This window comes from Echeneis naucrates, chromosome 4 (genome assembly GCF_900963305.1).
Source record: "Echeneis naucrates chromosome 4, fEcheNa1.1, whole genome shotgun sequence".
In the NCBI taxonomy this organism is placed as follows: Eukaryota; Metazoa; Chordata; class Actinopteri; order Carangiformes; family Echeneidae; genus Echeneis; species Echeneis naucrates.
In genome coordinates, this window is record NC_042514.1 from 20,073,675 (window position 1) to 20,095,343 (window position 21,669).

Below are 21,669 nucleotides of genomic sequence, written 5' to 3' on the forward strand. Positions count from 1 at the left end.
CAAAATTTCTGGTGAAAATCATTTAGGGAGTTACAAGTTTGTTTGGTTTTAAGATTTACAAAGACAGTCTTATGGTTAAGAAGAAATACACAAGTGGCTGTGTTCACCTTTCCCAGATCTATGCTGGTTGGAACTAAAATGATAAAAAGCAAACTGAGAGACACATAATTAATATATTTGATATTTACATTTTAAATTCTTACATTTTATATAACAATTACAAAATTAGTTTGTGTATCAATCATTTAATTATATGCTATACTCTGCCTTTATCAAATTACATTAGTCAATTTAAATTATGATTTGAAAAGTATTCATTATCAATTTTAAGTTTTACATGCTCTGTATTTAGAATTGAATTATTGTTTAACCTTTCATACACAAAAACAGGGTTTTAATATGATTTGTGAGAGGGAAGATTGCTAAGATGACGCTGAAGTCAATAATTAAGCTTTCCTCAAGCAGTTCAGTGTGGATATCTGTGCTGCTAGTAATTCAAATGCTCTCTGCTTAAGAGAAGGCATGATGAGCTGGTAGTTTGCTACTTCTGTGGTGAATGAGTTAACTGCAAATGTAGAATTTAGGTCTAAAAAGAAGGCACATGTAGGTGTGCCTTGGTAAACGAATGGTTAGAGTGCATGCCACTTTTATTACAATGTCCATTCAGTATTGTCAAGGGACCTGAATTGCATGTCATCCCCCGCTCTTATTTACTGCGCCTGTGTGTATATTCACGCTATCTTGTGGACAGTAAAGGTGAAAAAAATATATATACCCACAATACAAGAATTACATCTTAGGATAAAGAGGCCCGTGAAAGTCACCACAGGCTTAGCAACTCTCATTTTCCATAAATAATCAAATACACGCAACTAAATGTGACCAACTACTTTAAATGTTTGTTGATTAAGATGGCACAACCCGATGTTGTCTTCATTACCACAGGAGTGTATCATATTAAACATATTATTATTATTATTATTATTATTAGTATTTTGCTATTAAGCATTACTTTGAGTTACTACACATCAGCAATTTTTGATATTATTGTACAAATTTGTAAAAGATTTAAATTAGCCGTGTAAGCTGAATGTTGCGTTTTACACTTTTGATACGATGTTGAATTTCCTTTCTTCTGCATAAGAAAAGTACAAACCACGCACACAAACTAACAGAAGCCTATAAATCAACATGAGAGTAGCTATTCAAAAACAGAGTTCTGCAATTTTATCTTCAAAGGGGAAACAATAAAATTCAAATAATAATTGTGTTGTGTGTGTGTTCTACATATTCTACTATAATATTATACTATGCCCTCAGTGTGGCTATTTTAACTGTCGCCCTAACTGCATCATAGGTTTTGTTTTGTTGTGTTACTGTGGTGAGTATAAGGCTGTGTGAGTACAAACATGTTCTTTGGCACATTGTAACCATGATACATTGCCATCATGAACTCACAATGACATCTTAGAATTGCCAATCCAACTTGTGGATAGTAAAAATTAGCAATGTGGTACGCTAGCAGGCTAATGGGCTAAGCTAGCTGGTAAACTCCGGAGAAACTTTTCCAAGTGGTTACCAGCCTCCTGTTCGCAGTCAGCTGGCGACAAACATGAGTCGTGAAGTAACCGAATTAAATTGGAGCAGTTTGCAGTTTACAGGAGGGCCATTTAATACACATCAGCCTCATAAATTCAGTGTCGGCTAACACTGCGTCAGTTCTTACCAGGAAGTGGAACCCTGTTGCTAAGCTATTCCTTCTTGACGCTGAAAGCCTCTCCTGATGGTTATGGCGCTTCTTTGTTTTGACTTTCCCTTTCTTCCCAAGGTCGCGGTGGGCCTCTGTTCCTGCGTGGCACTGCCGAGCGTGAGCGTTCAGAACTTTTCAGGGGAGACCAAGGCTGTGCCGTGGAGCCAGTCGAGATGTGTACGTGTTTTCAGACAGTCTTTCCACTGGGCCTCCCCGACCGCCCCCCACCACCGCCACACTCCTGACCCGTACGCCAGAAATGTAAACAACTCAGCATTCCCGGCGCGCGGAGGAGGGGCACGTGTCACAGAGTGGAGGCAAGCTGTCAAATACCGCGAGATTCAAAAGAGAACCCCCCCAACACTACCCGCCACTCCACCCTGATTCCTGATCTTTTCCATTCCCACTGATCGCGTATGAAAACGCGCTGTGGTGTTCACTGAGAGAAAGTGCATGTTCGGGAGTGTGCGAGTTCCCTCTTGGCCCAGGAAGCAGCTGGCAAAATGACCCAAGATTCACTCAGCCTGACGTTGTGGTGCATCGGCTACACAAGGCGAGCACAGACAGAAATCAGGCTGCACCCCCATTCTCCGATATTACTCTGACTCGTTTCCTTCTGCACACTGATGTCCTGTTTGCGTAATTAACCCGTTTATTTTGAAATGTTTAACATGTTACACATTTGATGACAATCCAAACAGAATTTAGGGGATTAAACATAGATCCTAAGACAGTACTGTCTACAGTTTGAGGCCACAAGAGAAAGCGCTCACATTTTGGAAAGAGTAAGGCCTGGACCTGCTCTATATTACATCTCCAGAGTCCATCTCCTCTGTTTTGGGGAACATTAGGTCGAGTTACCCTGGGAAAAATGTTTGTTTAACTTGACTGGCAATCCATTCTTATATTTTAAAAGCTGAAATACCTTGCTAGCTTTCTCGGTGGCGAGGTGCAACAGCTGTCGGATAAATGCAGTAAAAGGAAGTACTCACTCTGTGCTACACATACTGAGGTTGCTTCAGAAGAAGAGGACAAGCCTTCTAACTTTTTATGGAAGTACACATGATGAGTCATTGAAGGTGTGTGTAAATGCAAAGCGAAAGACAAAGGCAGGCATGGCTTAAGGCTTAAGATCCTCCTGGACACCTCACAGTTTACAAATAGTACAGAACCTCCTGAGTCATGTGCACACCGATCAGCACAAAGTCTTTCTTGCTGTTATCATTCACATATCCATGGAGAATCCCCACACATCCCAAGGCACATACACAGTCTGTAATCGGGAATATCATATCATGAGGATTTATTGACAAAAATGGTATTGCAGATCGACTTGCATGGACAATGAGAGCATTTGGAATTGATCAGCTTACTTGCTTTGATAAAAGCTTGAGCACTGATTTCCAACCGACAATTCAAACAATGCTGATACACACCCAGCTTCTTCCCATCCCCATTGTTAATAATCAACAAGTTAGGTAGGTTTGTGTTTTTTTCTCCCTACTTCAATAGCCTTTTTTGTTAACCTCACTGCAAATATGGAAAAGGGAAAGATGCCTGGAGTGTAGGATTTCTCCCCCTTTTTCCTTCAACAACAGTTGAAGATTAAAAGAAACGTCTCACAGAAATCTGTCAATTCTGTATATGAATAATGCTGTGTGGAATTTAATGGCATGAGTTATATTAGGTTTCCTCTACACCCACATTTTCTTTCAATAAGATCAATGGCTCTCAGTGACAGATAGGGACGGTCTTTTGTATCTTCAAATTTCAGGTTTCTGAGGGAATAATTAGATGGATGGAAGAAAAGTAATGCATCAGTCTGTGAGGGAAGCTGCACCCAGAGATCCTCTAGTTCAACATGCATGCCTCCTTGTCTGTTTGGTAGAAAACTGTTTAATAATCGTGTTGTGTTGAATATCCATTGTTCTAAAAGTGGCTCTCTGCACTGATCTGGTGTTTTAAACCAAAACTTTGTGTTCTTTTTGCTGTTATTGTTTATTGACAAAGAGGTTTTCCTTTTGATTCAGGGATATCGTTGTTCAGCATGAGGAGAATAATCTTGATCTTTTTCAACCTCTTCCTCTTAAAACTTTCGGATGTCACTCAGACGTGACCAAAACTCAGCCTTCTTCCCCCAGGTGAACTGAGGGCAGTTGAATTGCTAGATATTTGAGATATTTTGGACATTTTAATGTAAACATGACATTTGATGTGTTAGGACAAAATTTAGCTCATGTTTTTGGCCTTCTGTTAAAAAAATTGTCCACAAATGCAATCTAATGACTTGGCTGTAGAAGTCTAGAGAATAAGTAGAAGCACATCAGACCTAAACTTATGGCCTGGAGTGCTTCAGTACAGAGAAATAGGTTAATTTTAGATCCATTGCCAAACAGCAAAGTTTAGTACTATGGCAGTCTTACACAGGTACACAATTGCACTCTGTGTTTTATTCAACATACACTATTCATTGCAATTTTGCCAAGGTTTTTCATTTCTAAATATGCAGAATATTTGCACCCAGAGGCTGAAAGCACATTTTACACACTTAAAAAAGAAAAGAAAAAAATGTTGACGTTTTCACACATGTCTTTTATGTTTTCCTCTGTGTTGTTGATCTGGCTCAGGGGTTAGGTATGACTGCAATGTGGTAGAGACAGAAGCTACAGTCAAAGCTCCTGTGATCGGGTGCAGACTTCATAGAGACCAGCAGATGGAGAGGAGAGGCGCTGCGTGCATCCTGAAGGTTTAGCAAGAACTGAAAGGTTACACTCTACCAGTACAAAGATGACCTGTCACACTGTGAAACAAGCTGTATCAATGCAGACAAGCTTCCTGTTTATGTACCTCATACAGCACACCTATCAGAGGAAATGAGAAAGGAATTACAGATGGAAATATGTATGAAATGTTGTTTCTCTCTCTTTATAAAGCCAGGCAAACGTAGAGGAAACAAGCATGTGATGCCTACATTTCCATTTTATTCACTAATTAATGTTGTTTTGTCTTCAAAGCACAATTGTAACCCATAGTTATCAGCCTTGATCACAGCATTTTCAAGGTTGTATACATGTGAGCCGTCACATAACAAATACGTGTAAATATAGAATAACAGCACAACAGAGAAATAAAGGATTTATGGCATGTGGAGAACAATGTGCAAATGATGCACAGGAGAGATAGTTTATGATGATGTGAAGGGCGAAACTAGCTATTTCTGCCTAGATCACTCTGTAAAATCATTATTAGTGGCTGCTTTTGTTTGTCTGTGTTTGTGTTTTGGTGCATGTTTGCATGTTTGCATACGGACCAGCACATATCTTATGGTGTAATTCTTTTCTTGGCATACGCCCAGGACAATGGATTTATCCAACTTCCTTGCATCAACTCAAAGACCCGGCCTCAATCTCACATGTACACTGTGTCACATATGTACAGTACAGTGATAATGCACACGCACAGGAAGAGCAGCTGAGCTGGTGAGCGGCGTCCCATTCACATCATCACCCCTGCTTACCTTTGTGTCCTGGTGTCAGTGCGTATTTGTGTTCCCATGTGCATGGTGAGGTTAAATAGGCGCCTAGCAATGAGAGGATGGAAGTGAAGAGGAACTGGTAGAATGTCACACACAGACACACACACAAGCAGTGACAATAGAAATAACAGTTTAAACGAAAGCACACGTCTGCTTTGCAGTGGCACATTTCCTGAAACATACAGACTATGAGGGAAACTCATTCTCCACGGTTAACAAACCTGTTACGTGATATGTCTAAAATAACCACACACTTGTTGCTATTGACCAAGTTTCAGTTCACCATCTAAAGCCTCCAGCATATTGAGTGTAACTTGATGCTTATAATTGTTAAGACAAGCAGTTCTCATGCAGTAGAAGCTAATGTCAATATGTCTGACAGACAATAATGATTCTTCATCAGGCGCAAATTCTTGAACAGGCTTGTGAAACCAAACCCATTAATCTGATATGTTCTGCATTACAGACTTATTTGATCACATGGGTCTCCAGCAAAGGCCTAAGCAGTGGTAATTTGTAACAGTGCACCAATATGTGGCTGCAGGTCTTTGCAGCAAATATCATGAATCCTTTTAAAATCTCAAGCCATATCAAACACTTATTAGTCGAATATATTTTGCTTTGTACACTTGAAGTATGGAAAACATTTGTGTTTGCATTTTGCCGAGAAGTTGCGTGTCATATGTGAATGCAGAGGGATATGTTACTGTCCAACTTTTAATTTGAGAGTTGAGCAAGAACTCATCATTCATCATGCTGAGAATCATCCAGGCTTTTCCAAATAAACGGCCTGTGTGACAGCAAACATGCAACATTGTCTGTATTGTTTTTGCACAGTCATCGTACACAGACTATTAATTAACAGAAAGGTGATAAAGGGGAGAGGGATAACAGTTTCCAGAGGCCTCCCTTTGTATATATCGTTTTTTCACAGAGGCAATATTAAATGTATTCTTTTAATGTTTTCTTTTTTAGTTTTTATCACGCAGTCTGATTTTATGGTTTTTATAGTAAACTAATGAACCAAAGATTCACTATAGTTACAAGGGATCATCGTATAGCTGTGTTTCTGTCGTCCTGTACTTTATCGTTCATCGTAATCAGGCCTAATAGGAAATGTCTGGAAGAGGATGAAGTAATCCTCTTGGCAAGAAGGTGGTTGACCAGGCATTGCTTTAACCATCACACACACATGGACAAATGAATGTTGCAACAGGATGCGTTCCACCAACAGCCCCACAACGAACTGCTGAAATTTTGTGTCAGCACGGGGCCATGACGTTGTCCAGCATTTTCATCACACAGCCCCAAAAGTGAGCAGAGCAGCCAGGCTGTATTTGTTTGTGTTTCTTCTCCAGCCCTGTTTCCTGTAGCTCTGCCATGTCGGCCCGCCCACTATCCTCAGTCAGGCCCAGAGAACACAGTCCTGCTGCCACAGCATGCAGGCATCCCAGCGACTGATGTTTCCTCTTGGACTGACTGAAGTGTTTGCTGTTTCCCACATTGTTGGAATTCAACATAAGCTCGTTTACTGGTCCCCATGTGGCTTTCTCTCTCTTTGGCCCCCCTCCTTTTTTTCTTTTTTTCTGTGACCATAACACACCTCCTTTACTGAACATACATTTCCTGCTAAGTAATGACAGCAGACAGCCAAACTACGGAGAAATTGCACTTCTTCTTTGCCCATTTAACATTTTATATGCTGCTATGTCAATTAAGACTCAAACGAAATGTTGCTTGAATTTTTTTTACTTTTTTCATAAAAACATTTATGTGTGCAAATGTGTGCTAACCTTTGAAATCACTCTAAGTTTAAAATAGAACTAAAGACTGTAAATGCCAGATGTCTTATAGGCTGTAAGAGCAGCAGAGACTAAGTGTTTAGCAATGGTATGACATGCAGCGGAGAGATACTGCTCTTGTAATTATCCACAATAAAGATGTAAGAACCCAATAATGTTTTACCCTCTACAATAAACTGAATACCAAGAACAAATAAGCATGAAGCAGTGCTGGCATGAACTCACAATAACATATTTTTACTTTCTCTTTCGTTACACTGTGAGGTATTATATGGGCATCGGGGACACCATTTTCATATGCTTTATTTTGCAGCTGACAATGAATCACACAGTGAATAAAAGGAAATAATATACATCTCAAGGAAAATGCTAACAAGATGATGAGGTGCATGCAAAATGAGATTCTCATCTTTATCTGCTTTGTTTTTTCGCGTCCTTCTCTCAGTACAGCCAGATGGCAAAGTTCCAGCACCGCAGTCCCCTTCATACACTCGTTTTTGATGGGCATCCTGCTGCCGAGTTTCAAGGAGGGCATGTGATTATGAAACGACACTTGTGACAAAAGAAAATCTCTATTTAGCAAGCTGACTCTTGGGTGGGATACATAGGGGTAGCAGTCTGTGTGTGTGTGTGTGTGTTTCGGTGTGTTCAGTGTGCATGGGGGAGATTGCAAAAATGTATATATTGAGTTTACATAGGAACAAGGCAGTGGGAAAGCATGTGCAGTGTGTGTGCGCGTATGTGTTTGTATCGATAACATCCATACCATTTTCATGGTGGATACCTGCTGTGTTTTTAGCAAATCCTGTAGTTTTTGTGAGTGTTTTCACTATGTTACAATACAATTAAAATTTGTAATCTTTTTTGTGCATTTTTCATTCATTTGAAGGTGTTTTTTTCCCCCCACATTTAAATTTAGTACATTGTGGGGCCTCGGCCATTGACGGATTCAAACAATCAGGACAAACTTTTGTTTAAAAAAAAAAAAAAAAAAATCATCTGTTGTACATTTGCAACCGAAACATGTTTTATTGTAGTTGTTTATTTGTTCATAGTTTTCTATTGTCTTATCCTAATATTGTCTTTGTCTTCAATGGTGAGGAATTCCCATCAAAGTTTTCCCCTTCAGTTAATACTTTAGGGAATTTTCAAACGTCGGGATGTATGGCTGTAATGCCCCAAGATTTGTTCTCCCTGAAAGAAATGATAGAGTAAGAATATATTAACTACAGAGCAACCTGTCTTTACGCGGTCTGCATTTACTCTTACTTCATTTTAGTTTTACCAATGTTATGCATAGATATATACTATAAATGTATGTAAAGATATATCAATATATGCTTTCCAGCATTCCTTTGATCTAAATTTTAAAGCCATGTTCATGCATTAAAAAGCAATTTCATATTTCTGACTGCAGGGCTTAGATGCAAATCCATGGGGCATTACGTTAAAAACCATAAACATCATAAAATAGGCAATAGAAATAAAAAATGGAAACAAAAATGAGGACATTTAACAGGTCATTAAAAACTGAATGCTTTCTCTTTTGTTGATGTGATAAACAAAAACTGTATTCAAGAAAGAACGGAAAAAATGGTAAGTGTAATGAAAAATAAAACCCATTTAAAGCAAAGTATTTTTATTCACACAAATTTAATAAGATATATAACAACCGTTTGGTCCATAAATATTTAAGGGGAAATAGTTTCTATACACCATCTTTATCAAGAAACAGGGAAACATGGACAATCTTGATAGAACACTTACTGTACTCAACTATTAACACGAAGATCAATATATAAGGTTCTTGGATTACCCAACTATATCTGAAAGAGTGCACAAATGCTTTCTATGACATCGCTGCCCCCTTTTTAATAGGATACATCATAAAAAGATCTTCGGAAATAAGATGCAAAACAGTACAAAACTAGTGAGGCGTCAAAAGGATGTGAATCAGTTAACAAAGAACACATATCCTGAATTTCACAAACTTTCTCCCAAGTTATAGCATAAGGCACATAGTAGAACTGAGTTAGGCATCTACTTCATTAAGTAGATCAAGAGTACCACTTTGTTCTACAATAGAACAATAGAACAAACTGTGACACTTGCAATGAAATGGATCAACTCCTTTGAAGATTCTTTCTTTCTTTCTTTCTTTCTTTCCTCTCAGTCTTTCAGCCAGAAGAAACATGTTTTTGGTCTGTTCAGTGGCAAGTGTCATTGAATAAAGAATAAATATGGCCAAAAAAGAGAACATATGGACAATGATTTCCCACTGGCTGCCTCTTAAGACTCCACCTATCTGAGGTTATTAGAATGTTCATGTCAGCTCGACAAATCTATTCTTCAACCACAACTACTCATTTACTCAACCCTTCCCTTCATATTCCCTTTTTAAAAATCACATTGTTACCCTGAGCAACATGATAAAAGCAATAATGCACTTTTCACTGGGCAGTATATTGTCATTGTGCAATTGAGTTTCGCTGTGAATCTATGGATATGTTTGTTTGGATTATCCATTTGACTACGGGTAATCTATGAGGCCAACAAATCTGAGAAAGTGCTATGTCATGGAAACAGTCGATTACAAGTGCCCATAAACTGCTCCCCAATTTTAATTTCTCTTGCTGATTTTAATTAGAGTTTCTTTTTTTGCTTTTTGCTTTTTTTTAACCAATTTAATCGCATTACATTTCGTTAAGTTACCACTGCACAGAATGTGGGGTTTGATTTTGTCCTGTGTTTTTCTTTTTAAATCACAGTCGAGTTTTGAATCGAGCAAAAGAAATGTGTATGATTTAAGCATCTAGCTGCTTAAATTGCAATTTAGATGTTCTAGATCTAGCTGTGTAAGATATCCCAATGTCTGATTTCATTCAACTCAGTCTTCAAGAGTGAAACATTCGAAAATAATTAAAGCCTGTTTTTCTGGAGTTACCCTTAAAAGGAACATTCTAGTATTCTATTTCCCAAATTATTCCAAGACAAAAAAGATCTTTAAATTGGATAGTGCGAACACAGTGCATACATATACAGGTTTCTGTAGAGGGCAAAAGTCACATTTTAAAATTGGCCAATTAACCATAAATTAGGAATTTTAGCATAACAAATGTCCAAATCAATTCAAATCAAGTAAAACTATTTTTCCAGACAAGTTTCACTTTGGATGTTTTTTCCAAAATGTGAAACACATGACAATTTTCTAACGCCTTCAAATTCAAATGTCCTGTCTAATATGAGTTTCTGCATACTGTAAGTCAACAACAGACATGGCTGCCATGCAGTATCAAATGCTACACATTAAAATGATTTCCTTGTGTTTTAATGTGGTTGCTGTTCTTGCTCTTGTTCTGGTGTACACAGTACAGCGCTTTCTGTTCCAAGGAGCTGTCTCTGCTTGATTTAAAGGTGTCACTTAAAAAATAAAATGTAAGTTGAGGGAATAAAACAACAAACAAACAAACAAATAAAAATCAGACAAAATAAAAATCAGTCTACTAGAGATAGTTTGTTAGAAAAGGTTTGTCAAGGTAGTTTGCGAAGGGCTCCCCGAATCATGGCTGTCCAAACTAGAGGTGACGGAGGTCACTACAGTGATAGAGGGGTTTGTCAGGTCTGTTAATGTGGCTGCGCTGGAAGGGGGGGTCAGGGCCCCACTGTCGGATGAGGGTGGAGGGAGTGAGGTGCCATCAGCCTTATCAACACCTCCATTCTCCTGTCGCAAAACGTTCCTTCTGAATTTGGCTCTCGCGTTTTGGAACCAAACCTGCAAACCAATCCCAATGTGGCTTTTACTTTTTGTGTTTAAGTAGGATTCATTTTTAAAAAGAATCATATGTGTACAGTTGTTATGTCAAGTTTCATATCTAGTAACACTGTTTTTGAAGTTGCTCTTTCCTTATAAGATATAGTTTATAAATATAGACATATATAAATATAAATAAATATATATATATATATATATATATATATATATATATATATATATATACATATATATACACACACACACGGTTTGCGCTCAAGGGTTACATAGCAAGGAAAAGTTAATTCCTGAATGCTTAGTAATAAACAGTGGATTTTAATTGCAAATTAAAACAAGTCCTATCCTTTTAACACTTTTATCTGTGAAAGGTGAGGTACACCTTTTTTTGTTCCACAAAAAAGAGGATATGTGCACTCTCAATAATAATGTTAGCTACTGTTTAATCTAATCTTTCTGCGCTTAGAAACTACTTTTATAAAATAAATAATTTACAAATCTACATAATTTCAGATAAATAAAAAAGGATCTCTGGATATACATCTAAGCACTTAGTGGACCAACCAAACAAGCAAAAACAAAAAGGATGACTCCAGTGATAATTTTGGTGTGAAATGTGAGGGACATGGTAGAGAAGTGGGGTGCAGACACAGATAGAGGGTGATCAGATTTAAAAAGAAAAATGGCTATGCTTACCTGTAGAACTCTCTTAGTGAGGCCTGTCTTCTGGGCCAACTGCTTTAAGTCCTTGGCATCTGGGTTGTGGTTGATAGCAAAGTAGGATTTCATTGTCCGCAGCTGATGGTGTTTGAACGAGGTCCGCATGCGTTTTGTCTTCTGTGTTGGAGGGTAGGCTTGCTGGTCCCGGTCCAAGTGATCTGCATCATTCTCGTTACAACCTGACAGGACAGAAACCAGAATACAGGGGTGGCTTGAAATTTGAAGGAATAACTGTTTAATTTTTGTTTTACTGCTAAAAGGATAATCTGTCGAAAAACCCAAGAGCCCAGTATTAAACTAAATATTTTGTACCATGTTCCGGATTTGTCAAGAAAAAGAAATTCTGTGTCACAGAGTTTATGAACTTAATCAAATAAATTTCTGTCTCTTTACGACCTTAGCATACTGTATTATTTTGTCCTCATGGTAACTCATAAAACAGTTGTATACATAATTCAAATCAGTAACATTCAAGGAACTGATTGTGATCGTAACAGAACATAACAGAAATAAATGTTATCTCCATATATTTAGAATTCCTTGGAATAGTTGATTATTGTGTTGTTTGTAATGTCAAATATGATCAAATATATTTTTAAAAATTAGGAATTTTTAACTGCAGAATGAGACGTCTGCTTGCGTTTGCAAAGACCACAAAAGGCCTAATGAGCCTCAATACCTTTGTGTGTAAAATTACTTTTTTTAAATGCCATCTACACCATTTCAGTAATTTGTTGGTGTTTTGTTGCATGATTATGTGCAAGAAATAAATTGCCTTTTCCAAATAAATTCTTGCATATGCCTGACTGAAATGCTCATGTGGATTTAACATTTAAGATAGGATGAAAATACAATTAGTCCCAATTGGTAACCTTGAATTGGTTTGGATTTTTTTTTTTCCCACCAATTTTGCGCGAGCTCAACAGTTATTTTAATGCAGATGCAGATGAGAACCAGGATTTGTGAATAATATAGAATGCTGTGTCTCCTTTTAATCAAAATGCTGATCACATTTTCTCTGTGGACGTTCAAATATGATATCAATTATCTCAACATTTCACAATGAGGACACTATTTTCCACAAATGTATTAATTTAATTTAAATAATTTTGAATAAGACAGTTTTATTTATATGTGGCATTATGTGATGATGGAAACTATGTTTTTGTCATAAGAAACTTCCTCTTGCGGTACTTATTAGAACTATGAACATGACAGCAACGGACATCTATGGTCTTATGTTCAAGCCATCACAGGATCATGTGTCAATGGATATTACCCACTAGGGGTCTCTATATACAAACGAGACTTAACTTGACAGTCTATTGCGGAATACTCACTAGACCTACACTTTTTCCCAGAGAAAACAAACATGCATGAGAAACCTTGAACAAAACCTCATCCCTTTTGTAACGAATGCAACTGTTTAGATCTGCTCAATGATACTCACATGAAGAAATGAAGGTGTATCAGCTGTATATATGATATTATAGAACAAAGAAAGAAGCAGCCATAAATATAAAATATCAAATACATATAGAATTACATAAGTAAAAATATATAAACTATATTTCCATTGTAAATTAAATAATCATTTTTTCTATGTGATTTTTGTTGTTTAATGTTAATTTCTCTGCCATTTTGAATATTGTAAGCGGTAAGCAAAAATGTGTTATTTAACTTGAGCATTCAGCATTTCAAAAATGAATGCCCTTAAAGCGTCAAAGGCCTGTAAGGCTCTTCTTAAAAATTAAAATGATGTGTTTTTCTTTTCTAAAACAGATTATTAAAACTCTAACATTCCCATTCGGGCCTTTCTTGTGACCGTGGTGCCCGACAATGAGCTCATGGAGATAACCTCCCTGTGCTACAGGCTATGTGCTGTTCCGTTAAAGCAGCATCTTATTTTCACTGACGTTAAACTTGTGGATGCATTAGTACATGTTTATTCTTTGTTGAGGTGGCCGTCTTGTTCCATTTAAGAAAACTTTGCGAACCACAGTGATTATTTTCCCAGCCAAGAGTCCATGTGAAATTTGAGATCCGCACAAACTTTTCGAATTGTGTTTACAGATAATAATCCCAAATTCTTTCAACCGGGGAGGCGAGTGTACAGTGCGGCATGGCCTCCCCCCTGCAGCAGGCCCCTGAGATCTGCGCTGAGCGCCGTACAGGAGGCCTGGGATTCCAACGTCACCTCCAATTATCCAAGAACAATTAACGCACAGATTACCCTTATTCCTCTCTATTCACCAGGAACAGGAGAAACCTGGCGCACAATGACAAACTTTGTCGACCACGCACTAATTCGCAGAGCGACAACAAATTGGGGCCGCTGCGGGGGGGTCGGGTTTAACATTCAGCGATTCAATGCGAGGATCTGGATTAAAGTTTGATTTAACAGTGGGTTTGTATGAGGGTTGTCCTTTTGTTAATTATTATTATTATTCCATCAATGGCAGGTTAATAGGCTGGGAGCAAAATAAGATTTTATTTTGAAAAGATGTTTGTTTTATCACGGTTTTTACACAATAGTTATTAACACTCTTTACATGCTTAGAATAAACACCTAAATTAATTTTGCCCCAAATTAGTATAAATTGCATAAGTCGGCTGTTGGCGGCGTGGCCTGATTTCAGGGTTACCAATGTTACACTTTGCAAGTATAGAAGGGGTACATAGAAAACACATGTAGGCTCCAGAAGGCTGCAGCTCAATTAGCCGCATGTTTCAACCATACCATGATAGCGGACAGATGTGGTTTTTAATATCAGACATGTAAGGGTGACCTACGGCCGCCACAGCTGGGCTGTTGAGGAACCGTCTGGATAAGGGTTTATCTGGGCCTAGATTGAATAATAATAATAATAATATTAATGCCAACAAGAGCAAAACAACTAACGATGTTTGTTTGTTTGTTTGTTTTTTGTTTTTTTTCATTGATTGGATTTAGCCTCAATTGTTTCTGCCGTGGCGTTAAATGCTAAATCTGAGAATAATAACAATAATACATAATAATAAACTTTACTCCCTAATAGATCCAAGGACGACTGGGGGTCCTCCTTTGAGCTCCAGGGGGATTCGACCAGCACAGAAATTAGCTTAATGCAGACCGATCAGGCCCATTTCATGCCACTTTCTGGACATGAGCAGGGTTCAGTGTCCTCCGCTGCTGGGCCTGTCCACATAGTGTAGACTACGACATTCATTTAAAGGCTGCAGGCTGCCATGGTCCTAAAATCTACTTATATTGCTTAAGATGAAACTTTGCATTGCATTGTGTATTCTGTGTGTAAAATGACGCCGACGTGTGTGCTGTTGTTTGTAGGCTTAAAGCGAGCCCTGCTCCGGGCAGCACGCCGGCTCACCTGTGCTGTAGCTGGGTATGTCTATCCCAATGGCCGGGCTCTTCCTCTTGCGCGGCCTCCCCTTCTGTGCCGTGCCGGTGCCGTTGAAGTATGGCAGGGTGAGGCCGCCGCCCTTTGCTGCAAGGTCGGCAAAATTGAGTTGGGGGTGATATTCCGGCCCCTGCACCAGCGTTTCGAAGTGGAGGCGGCAGTAAACCAGGCTGTCCTTCATGCCGAAGTGGTCGCCTGTGGTCAGCGTCTTGTTGCAGGTGGTGCACGTGAAGCAGCTCAGGTGGTACACCGAGTCGCGCGCCCGCATCACCATCTCCGAGGCGGAAATCCCGAGGTGGCAGCGCGCGCACCTCTGCACGGAGAACCTTCTGGAACAGACAAACCGTCAACACCGGCCGGGAGGAGCATGGCGGCGGGAACCGGACGAGGTGGCCAAAATGTCTCCGGATCAAAGCAGGCTAACTGGGTTACACATATAGGACCTGTTTCTACGTGTAGGATATGTAGCCCCTAGGCCATATCTGACGCTGCGGCCCTATGTGCCTGCCAGAACGAGCCAGCACACCGACATTAAAGTCTACTGGCAACGCCATTTATTTCCAATAACTCTTAGGTAACTTTAATCAGTCCAAATGCCACAGCTTCACTTAACGCTGAACACAATGGGCCTCGGCTGTAGGTTGGACGGTAACTGCCGAATGAAACACGTTCCCTGTCCCAACAAACATTTGTAACACACTTTTGCCTTTGTTTATTGTGCTACTAGCCCTACAAACTGTATTCTGGCCTATGAATGGCAGCAGCGCGTTTTACATGCGATAACGTGACCCACAAAATATGTTGTTCAGTTATTTTTTTTAAACGGAATAAATACATAATTTGCAGTAATAGCAGCTATACACGGACGCCTGTCTGTTTCTGTGAGAGATACTGCAGAATACAGAAGTTGTGACATCTGATCAAAAACAAATAAAATTGCAATTTCATATCACAACTTGTTCCCTGAAAACCAACCCTGCCAGGGTGCTGAGACTGATTTTATTTTATTTTATGTATTTAGCTTGGACATAATTGCAGGCAAACAGCCACAGCCTGTTGGGTCAGGGCTAACTGGCTCGGCAATAAAAATCACCGTTTCTTTATTCAATAGTTTCAAGACCATTTTCTACAAAGCCACACTTGAACCACGGCCTGAATTGGTGCGCTTTTTTTGCGTGGCAGAGATTAGAGTCTAAAATAGTGAACCTTAATTTTTCTTACCTGTAGTAATCCTCTTTGCAATAGATACTCCCATCCTTGGCAAAACACGTAAGCTCCGACTCCAGCGCTAGTTTACATTCACAGCATTTGAGACACCGCAGGTGCCACTGTTTGTCCACGGCCAGGAGGTAGTATCTATCCGAAATCTTGCCTCCACAGCCGGCACACAGAGCAGGCTTCTCCGGGCTCATGGAAGGCATGGCCTGAGTTCAAAGAGAGGAGAAAACTCATGGCAACTACTTTCTGACTGAAAAATATACAGTCTACATTATGCGGAAACACAACAGGTAGTATGAAGCTTTTGTCGACATGACATTAATCTTGTTTTTACTTTATAAAGGAGCTTCGGTTTTGAAGAGCAGTTGCAAGCAATATGTTCTCAGCCTCTGCTGAAGGAACAATGAAAACGGTGTGTTTTTGAAATTACATGAAATAAAATATATAGTGAAAGCCACAAATGACGAATGAGAGTGTAGTAGTAATAATACAAATTAAATAAATTCACCTGTTTTTTTTATTAAATATATATATATATATATATAATTAATGTCGCCGTTTTGTAAATTATGCTCTCATTGTAGTGTTATTTGTAGTTAAAATATGTTTAGAAAAGTCAGTGTACATTTAACAACCAATTCGTGTTTTTGTAGCTAATTGTTGTGCATATAACTGAGCAGCGATTTAATAATGAATAATTTAAACACTTACAAAAACAAGAAGGATTTCGAGCCCGATGATCAACAATACAACATTTGACCACTGCTGAGCAGGAAGACAGGCCATAGCCTTACTGCCATACTGCCCAAAGCTGTACTCACGCCACAGTCACTGCTGACTTTTCACAGGAATTCAGACACAGGTGGCCCTGGCTCTTACCGACTCTCTCCCGTTGAGTTGCATGCTCTTTGCCAGGCGCGACTCCGTTTTCGACCTTCTCTCCATCTCCTCCATGATCCCTTGGATGTGATCCCCGGAGATCCCGTGGAAAAGCATGGCTCCTGATCCTGGACGCAACGTGCAACTGCCTGCCTCTGTTTTGCAGCCCACAACTTCCATATACTGTATTACAGCGCTGCGCCCCGCTATCTCAGCACATCCGACCGGGCTCTGAGGCTCTGATCGAGGCACACAAACAAACAGCAAAAGCCCAGAGATTCAGATCGCCTCCTCGCCACAGTGCAAAGGCAACTAGAAGAAAAGAAAAAATAAAGAAGAAACTAAAACACGGGTGGGACAGAAGGGGTGGTGGTGGTGCACCAACCTTTCCCTTCTGCTTTTAATGTCTCTCCTCCAGAAAAAAAAAATATAGTCCAAATGATGCGGTGTGGAAGTGGTGGTGATGGTGTCGGAGGAGGGGAGGGGGGCTGAAATGTGAATAGTCGCCAAAATAATGACACGGTTTTGTTGTTTCTTTCTGGTTATTTCTCTCTCCCGGATTCCCAGTTAGGGGTTCCTTGGTGCTTGGAGGTCAGGTTGGGACTGCCTGGAACTGAGAACCGTGTCCTATTTGTGAAGGGAGCAGAGCCTGCCCAGTCTGAATAATTTGGTAGGAGGACTTCCCCCCTCTTTCTCTCTCCCTCTCTCTCTCGTCCTCTCTCTCCACTCACTCTGTGTGTGTCTCTCTCATTCACCGATGATTTCTATTCACCAACAAAGAGCTGTCACTCTGCCTTCAAAATCCCCGATCCTGGCTGCGCGAAGGACCACTACTTTTTGGTATTGACATTTTCATTACTTTTATTCCCCCATTTAGTGGAGAGGATGCTGGAAGGTATTCAGCCGTTTCAAAAACTGAAATAAACTGAATGATTCAAGTTTAAAAGTTGAAATTATCCAACACATCTTAGAGAAATAATTTAGAGTGGGCGATGAAAATATATCACTGTTGCATAAAGAGTCTAACTTTGAATTTGCACAATATTATTGTGAAATTACATTATTAGAGTTCCAGGATTAATATATGTTTAAACGAGTGTTTGGCTGTGATTGTTAACAACTGTGTGTGTGTGTGTGTGTGTGTGCGTGTGTGTGACTGTGTGCATAAATGCATTGTTACTTGTTCAGGGCGGGGCAGTAATCAGCAATAAGTTAGAGGGCGGGGAAGTTTGTGTTAAACAATTAGTACGCAAATAATTTTATTTAAATAATAATATTTACTTGTATTTAAATGATATATATAAACAATATTTCATGGCACAACTCGACAATAATTCCACAACACTGATGTTCTCGTGATAATATGTGGGGAGCAGATTTAATTTGTTAAGGCGACAAAGCGGACCAACCTTTTCCAAATATGGGCTGGCCTATTTGTGCAAAATCAATTTTCTCTCCAGCGTTTGCTGGATAGAGGACAGAGAAAAGGAATCACGACAAGCAAACCAACTCAAATGAATTAACTTACTTTTCTTTATACAGCCTATTTCTTTTTATTTAGTGATCCGAATGACGCGCTGTAGTCTGAAGATGCGAGGCCGATGACTGAGGATGGAGCAACTAGCCAACAGCTACTGTTTGAATCTGCCTCTGACTTTTGGTCCCATTAATAGATTTAGTTGGGCTGAGGGTGGGGTGTGTGTGTGTGTGTGGAGGGGGGGGGGGTTGCAGGTGTGGATACTTCATCTCAAGACGTGTTACATTAACATGTGCACTCCTCCTCTCTGCCCCCCACCCTTTTCTCCATTCCCCACACACCCCCAGCATGAAGTTGTGTTGTCTTTAATTGCAGGCCCCCGGATAACAGAGCTGTAAGAAAAGGTTTGCACCCTCCTGGACGAGGTGGACCTGCAGCTGTTCTGAAAGGCAGAACGGTCATTTACGCTCCGTCAGTGTCTCGGCAGTGAAAGAGACTCCAAAAGGGGACACGAGGATCTCATTTTACCTGGACAAAGACACCCCGAGAAGAATGATCAGCTCAACTCAGTGTGATATTTAATCTAGGCACTGGCTGCTGTTTTAACCTCCAACTGCTTCCTCCCGGAAATTAAATAGAGGCGACCTGTGATGTAAAAAAATGGACTTGAATTTATTTGAAATTAGATTGTGATTATAATACGTGCATGATCCTACTTTTTATGACGATAAGCATCACGCCGTTAGTGTCGAGGAAGAATACTGTTTTGAGCCTTTGCCTCCAGCAATGACATTTCATTTGACTGGGTTTAACAGTGTGTCAGTGAACACCAAAGAGCTGAGGGAATAAAGTCTTTTGTGTTGTTTTTGCTGTGTTTCGTTTCCCTTTTTGTATCTAATTAGGATTTTGCATACAAATAAATAGCTAAATACGAATGCCTAGTTTTGTTATGTTTTATTTATTTATTTTTGCAATTACATTTGAGTTAAATCTCCAGAGTTTCAACCAGAGTCGACACGATTTAGTAGACATAGTTATTAAAATTCTGATTCTCAAATTATCAAATTTGCATTTAAAACTTTTTCTAAATCAGGCGTATTATCAAATATATATAGTATTATATATATACTTATGCATACTTATATACTTAAGATACTTAAATTCACGCGGGGATTTTGTGTCATTTTTCGTTGAGCTTCTCAGAATGATTTGTCCTAATTTAAGATTCATGATCTCGTTTGAGCAAATAAAAAGTGTTAAAGCATTAAATAACGGCTAACCACTCCTTTTTCATGCTGACTCTATACCTCGACGCTTTCAATTTTTTAAAGGTAAAATGGAAAATAAAAGCACTGTTAACAGCCATGTTAGAAATAGTAAGAGAAGCCAGTATGTCGTATGGCCGCTGAATTTATTCGTATAAATTAAGAGAATAACATCGAACTTTGCAGACACCACTACATCCACAGTTAATTGGTCTAAAAGCCGTGTTTTTACCTTTGTCCCTGACCGGCCAATTGGCACGATTTGATACCAGACCATTTACCATTTAAACAATTAGGAGATTGATGTCGGTCTGAAATCATTTTCAATATTACACAAACAGACATGGGTGTAGAATGAGTTTAGGTGGGGTTACCTTCCACCACATCCATGTCTGTTCGGATGATCATTATCCATGCCAGTGTATATATCGTGAACCAGATCTGTCGCGCATTACTTTAGACGTTTAGCTGTGTGGGGGTTCACTTGTCTTTTGTTAAAAAAAAAAAAAAAAAAAGAAAGAAAGAAAAGAAAAAGCCTTACTCCGTATGATTATTTTCCCAAGAAGAAACCCAGAAGAAGTCTTACCTGGGGCTGTGCTGTGTGAGATCCCTGTGCAGCTTGCAGGCTGAGCAGCTCCGGACTGTGCGCAGTGCGCGGAGCGGGGGAGACGCTGGCACTGGATGGGGGCTGTTCCTCGCTCCTGAGCTTCCACATTTAGTTGGAGCGTCAATTAAAACACAAGACATTTAAATGGTCGTCTCCCTTATGCCGGCAGCCCCAAAGACGCCACATCACACTCAGGCACATAAAATCGGAAATCGTGAGCCAGTGGCCTACTGCGCGTTTGCGTTATTATGTGTGATGACCTCGAACAATAAAGGATCATTTACAAGTCCCGGGGTCGGTCGTTGCCTAATGCCATAGCCCGTATAACTATCATTATAAAAGTTTCGACTACATTTAGGCATACACGGTGATATTTTCAACTAATATGAATTCATCTTCTGAAGTTTTATTTTGGCCTTGACAGACACAATCAAAATTACATCCGAGGCGAGTTTCTGCATAGATAATGACGCATAGAAAAAAATATCTAGAAAAAGTATTGCTTATCGTTTACAGATGAGTCTATACTGGGTGCGATTGGTGTCAAATGAGTAGCTGTGGTTTTAGCTCTAATTTCACTGGCTGGAGAGCAGAGGTTTGTGTGAAGCCAAATTAGATCAATCAGTCTGACACAGACACGGAAAACAACAACACACTCTCAGCCGGTTCGGAGGGAAGGGGATTTGGTGTTGAATAATAATATGGAATCGAACTAATTTTCCAGAAACAAGTTATCATTCATTTCTAACTGTATATCAATCAAGCGAGACTGAATCCAAATCGGGAAAATAACAGCGGTGGGCTGATAATTACTTAAAACTTTTTTTTTTTTTAAATGTATATAATTGTAATTTACGGAATGAAAGCGGCGCGAATGTAACCTAAATAAAAGAAATCCAGACAGCTAATGTTCATCACTGCCTCTCTCATTTCACTAGTTTTTCACTGGGTATAACCTACTTAATTAATCCTCCTAAAAGATATTTCAATTCTTGCCTTCGTATTTCGTTGACCCTGAATTTGACATCCGTTTCGCCTTCTTCTCACCTGAAGGATTTAGCTGACAAATTTCTAATTTCCATAATATAGGCTACACACTCCAGTGTATATAGCTACCAGTTGATGGTGTTGGTGCTGGTGCTGTAATTCCATTGTGTATTGCTGGTTCATTATTCACCTGAGAGACTGAAAAATATGGCAACAAGCCATTAAATTATAATAATGTTGATAATGCAATGTAAAACAATTT

General features: G+C 39.3%; 2 protein-coding genes across 3 annotated transcripts in view; both read right to left on the reverse strand.

Moving 5' to 3' along the window:
* The window catches only part of nek7 (NIMA-related kinase 7), a 60,215-nt gene extending 58,151 nt beyond the window's left edge, over window positions 1–2,064 (reverse strand). Inside the window, exon 1 of the mRNA XM_029499273.1 lies at window positions 1,727–2,064. The gene's annotated coding sequence lies outside the window, so the exon portion shown is untranslated. The remainder of the gene's footprint in view (window positions 1–1,726) is intronic.
* A 6,160-nt stretch (window positions 2,065–8,224) lies between these two features.
* lhx9 (LIM homeobox 9) lies at window positions 8,225–17,376 on the reverse strand. 2 transcript variants are annotated; one of them, XM_029500064.1, is made up of 5 exons: window positions 17,072–17,376; window positions 16,196–16,398; window positions 14,945–15,303; window positions 11,553–11,755; window positions 8,225–8,281 (listed from the first exon to the last, which is right to left on the reverse strand). In XM_029500064.1, exons 1-5 carry the CDS (start codon window positions 17,249–17,251, stop codon window positions 8,225–8,227), a joined length of 1,002 nt encoding a protein of 333 aa, XP_029355924.1. In that variant the 5' UTR covers window positions 17,252–17,376. The 2 variants fall into 2 exon arrangements, with proteins under 2 accessions (XP_029355924.1, XP_029355923.1); XM_029500063.1 differs by lacking the exon at window positions 8,225–8,281 and adding an exon at window positions 8,776–10,859.
* Between the last annotated feature and the right edge of the window lie 4,293 nt (window positions 17,377–21,669).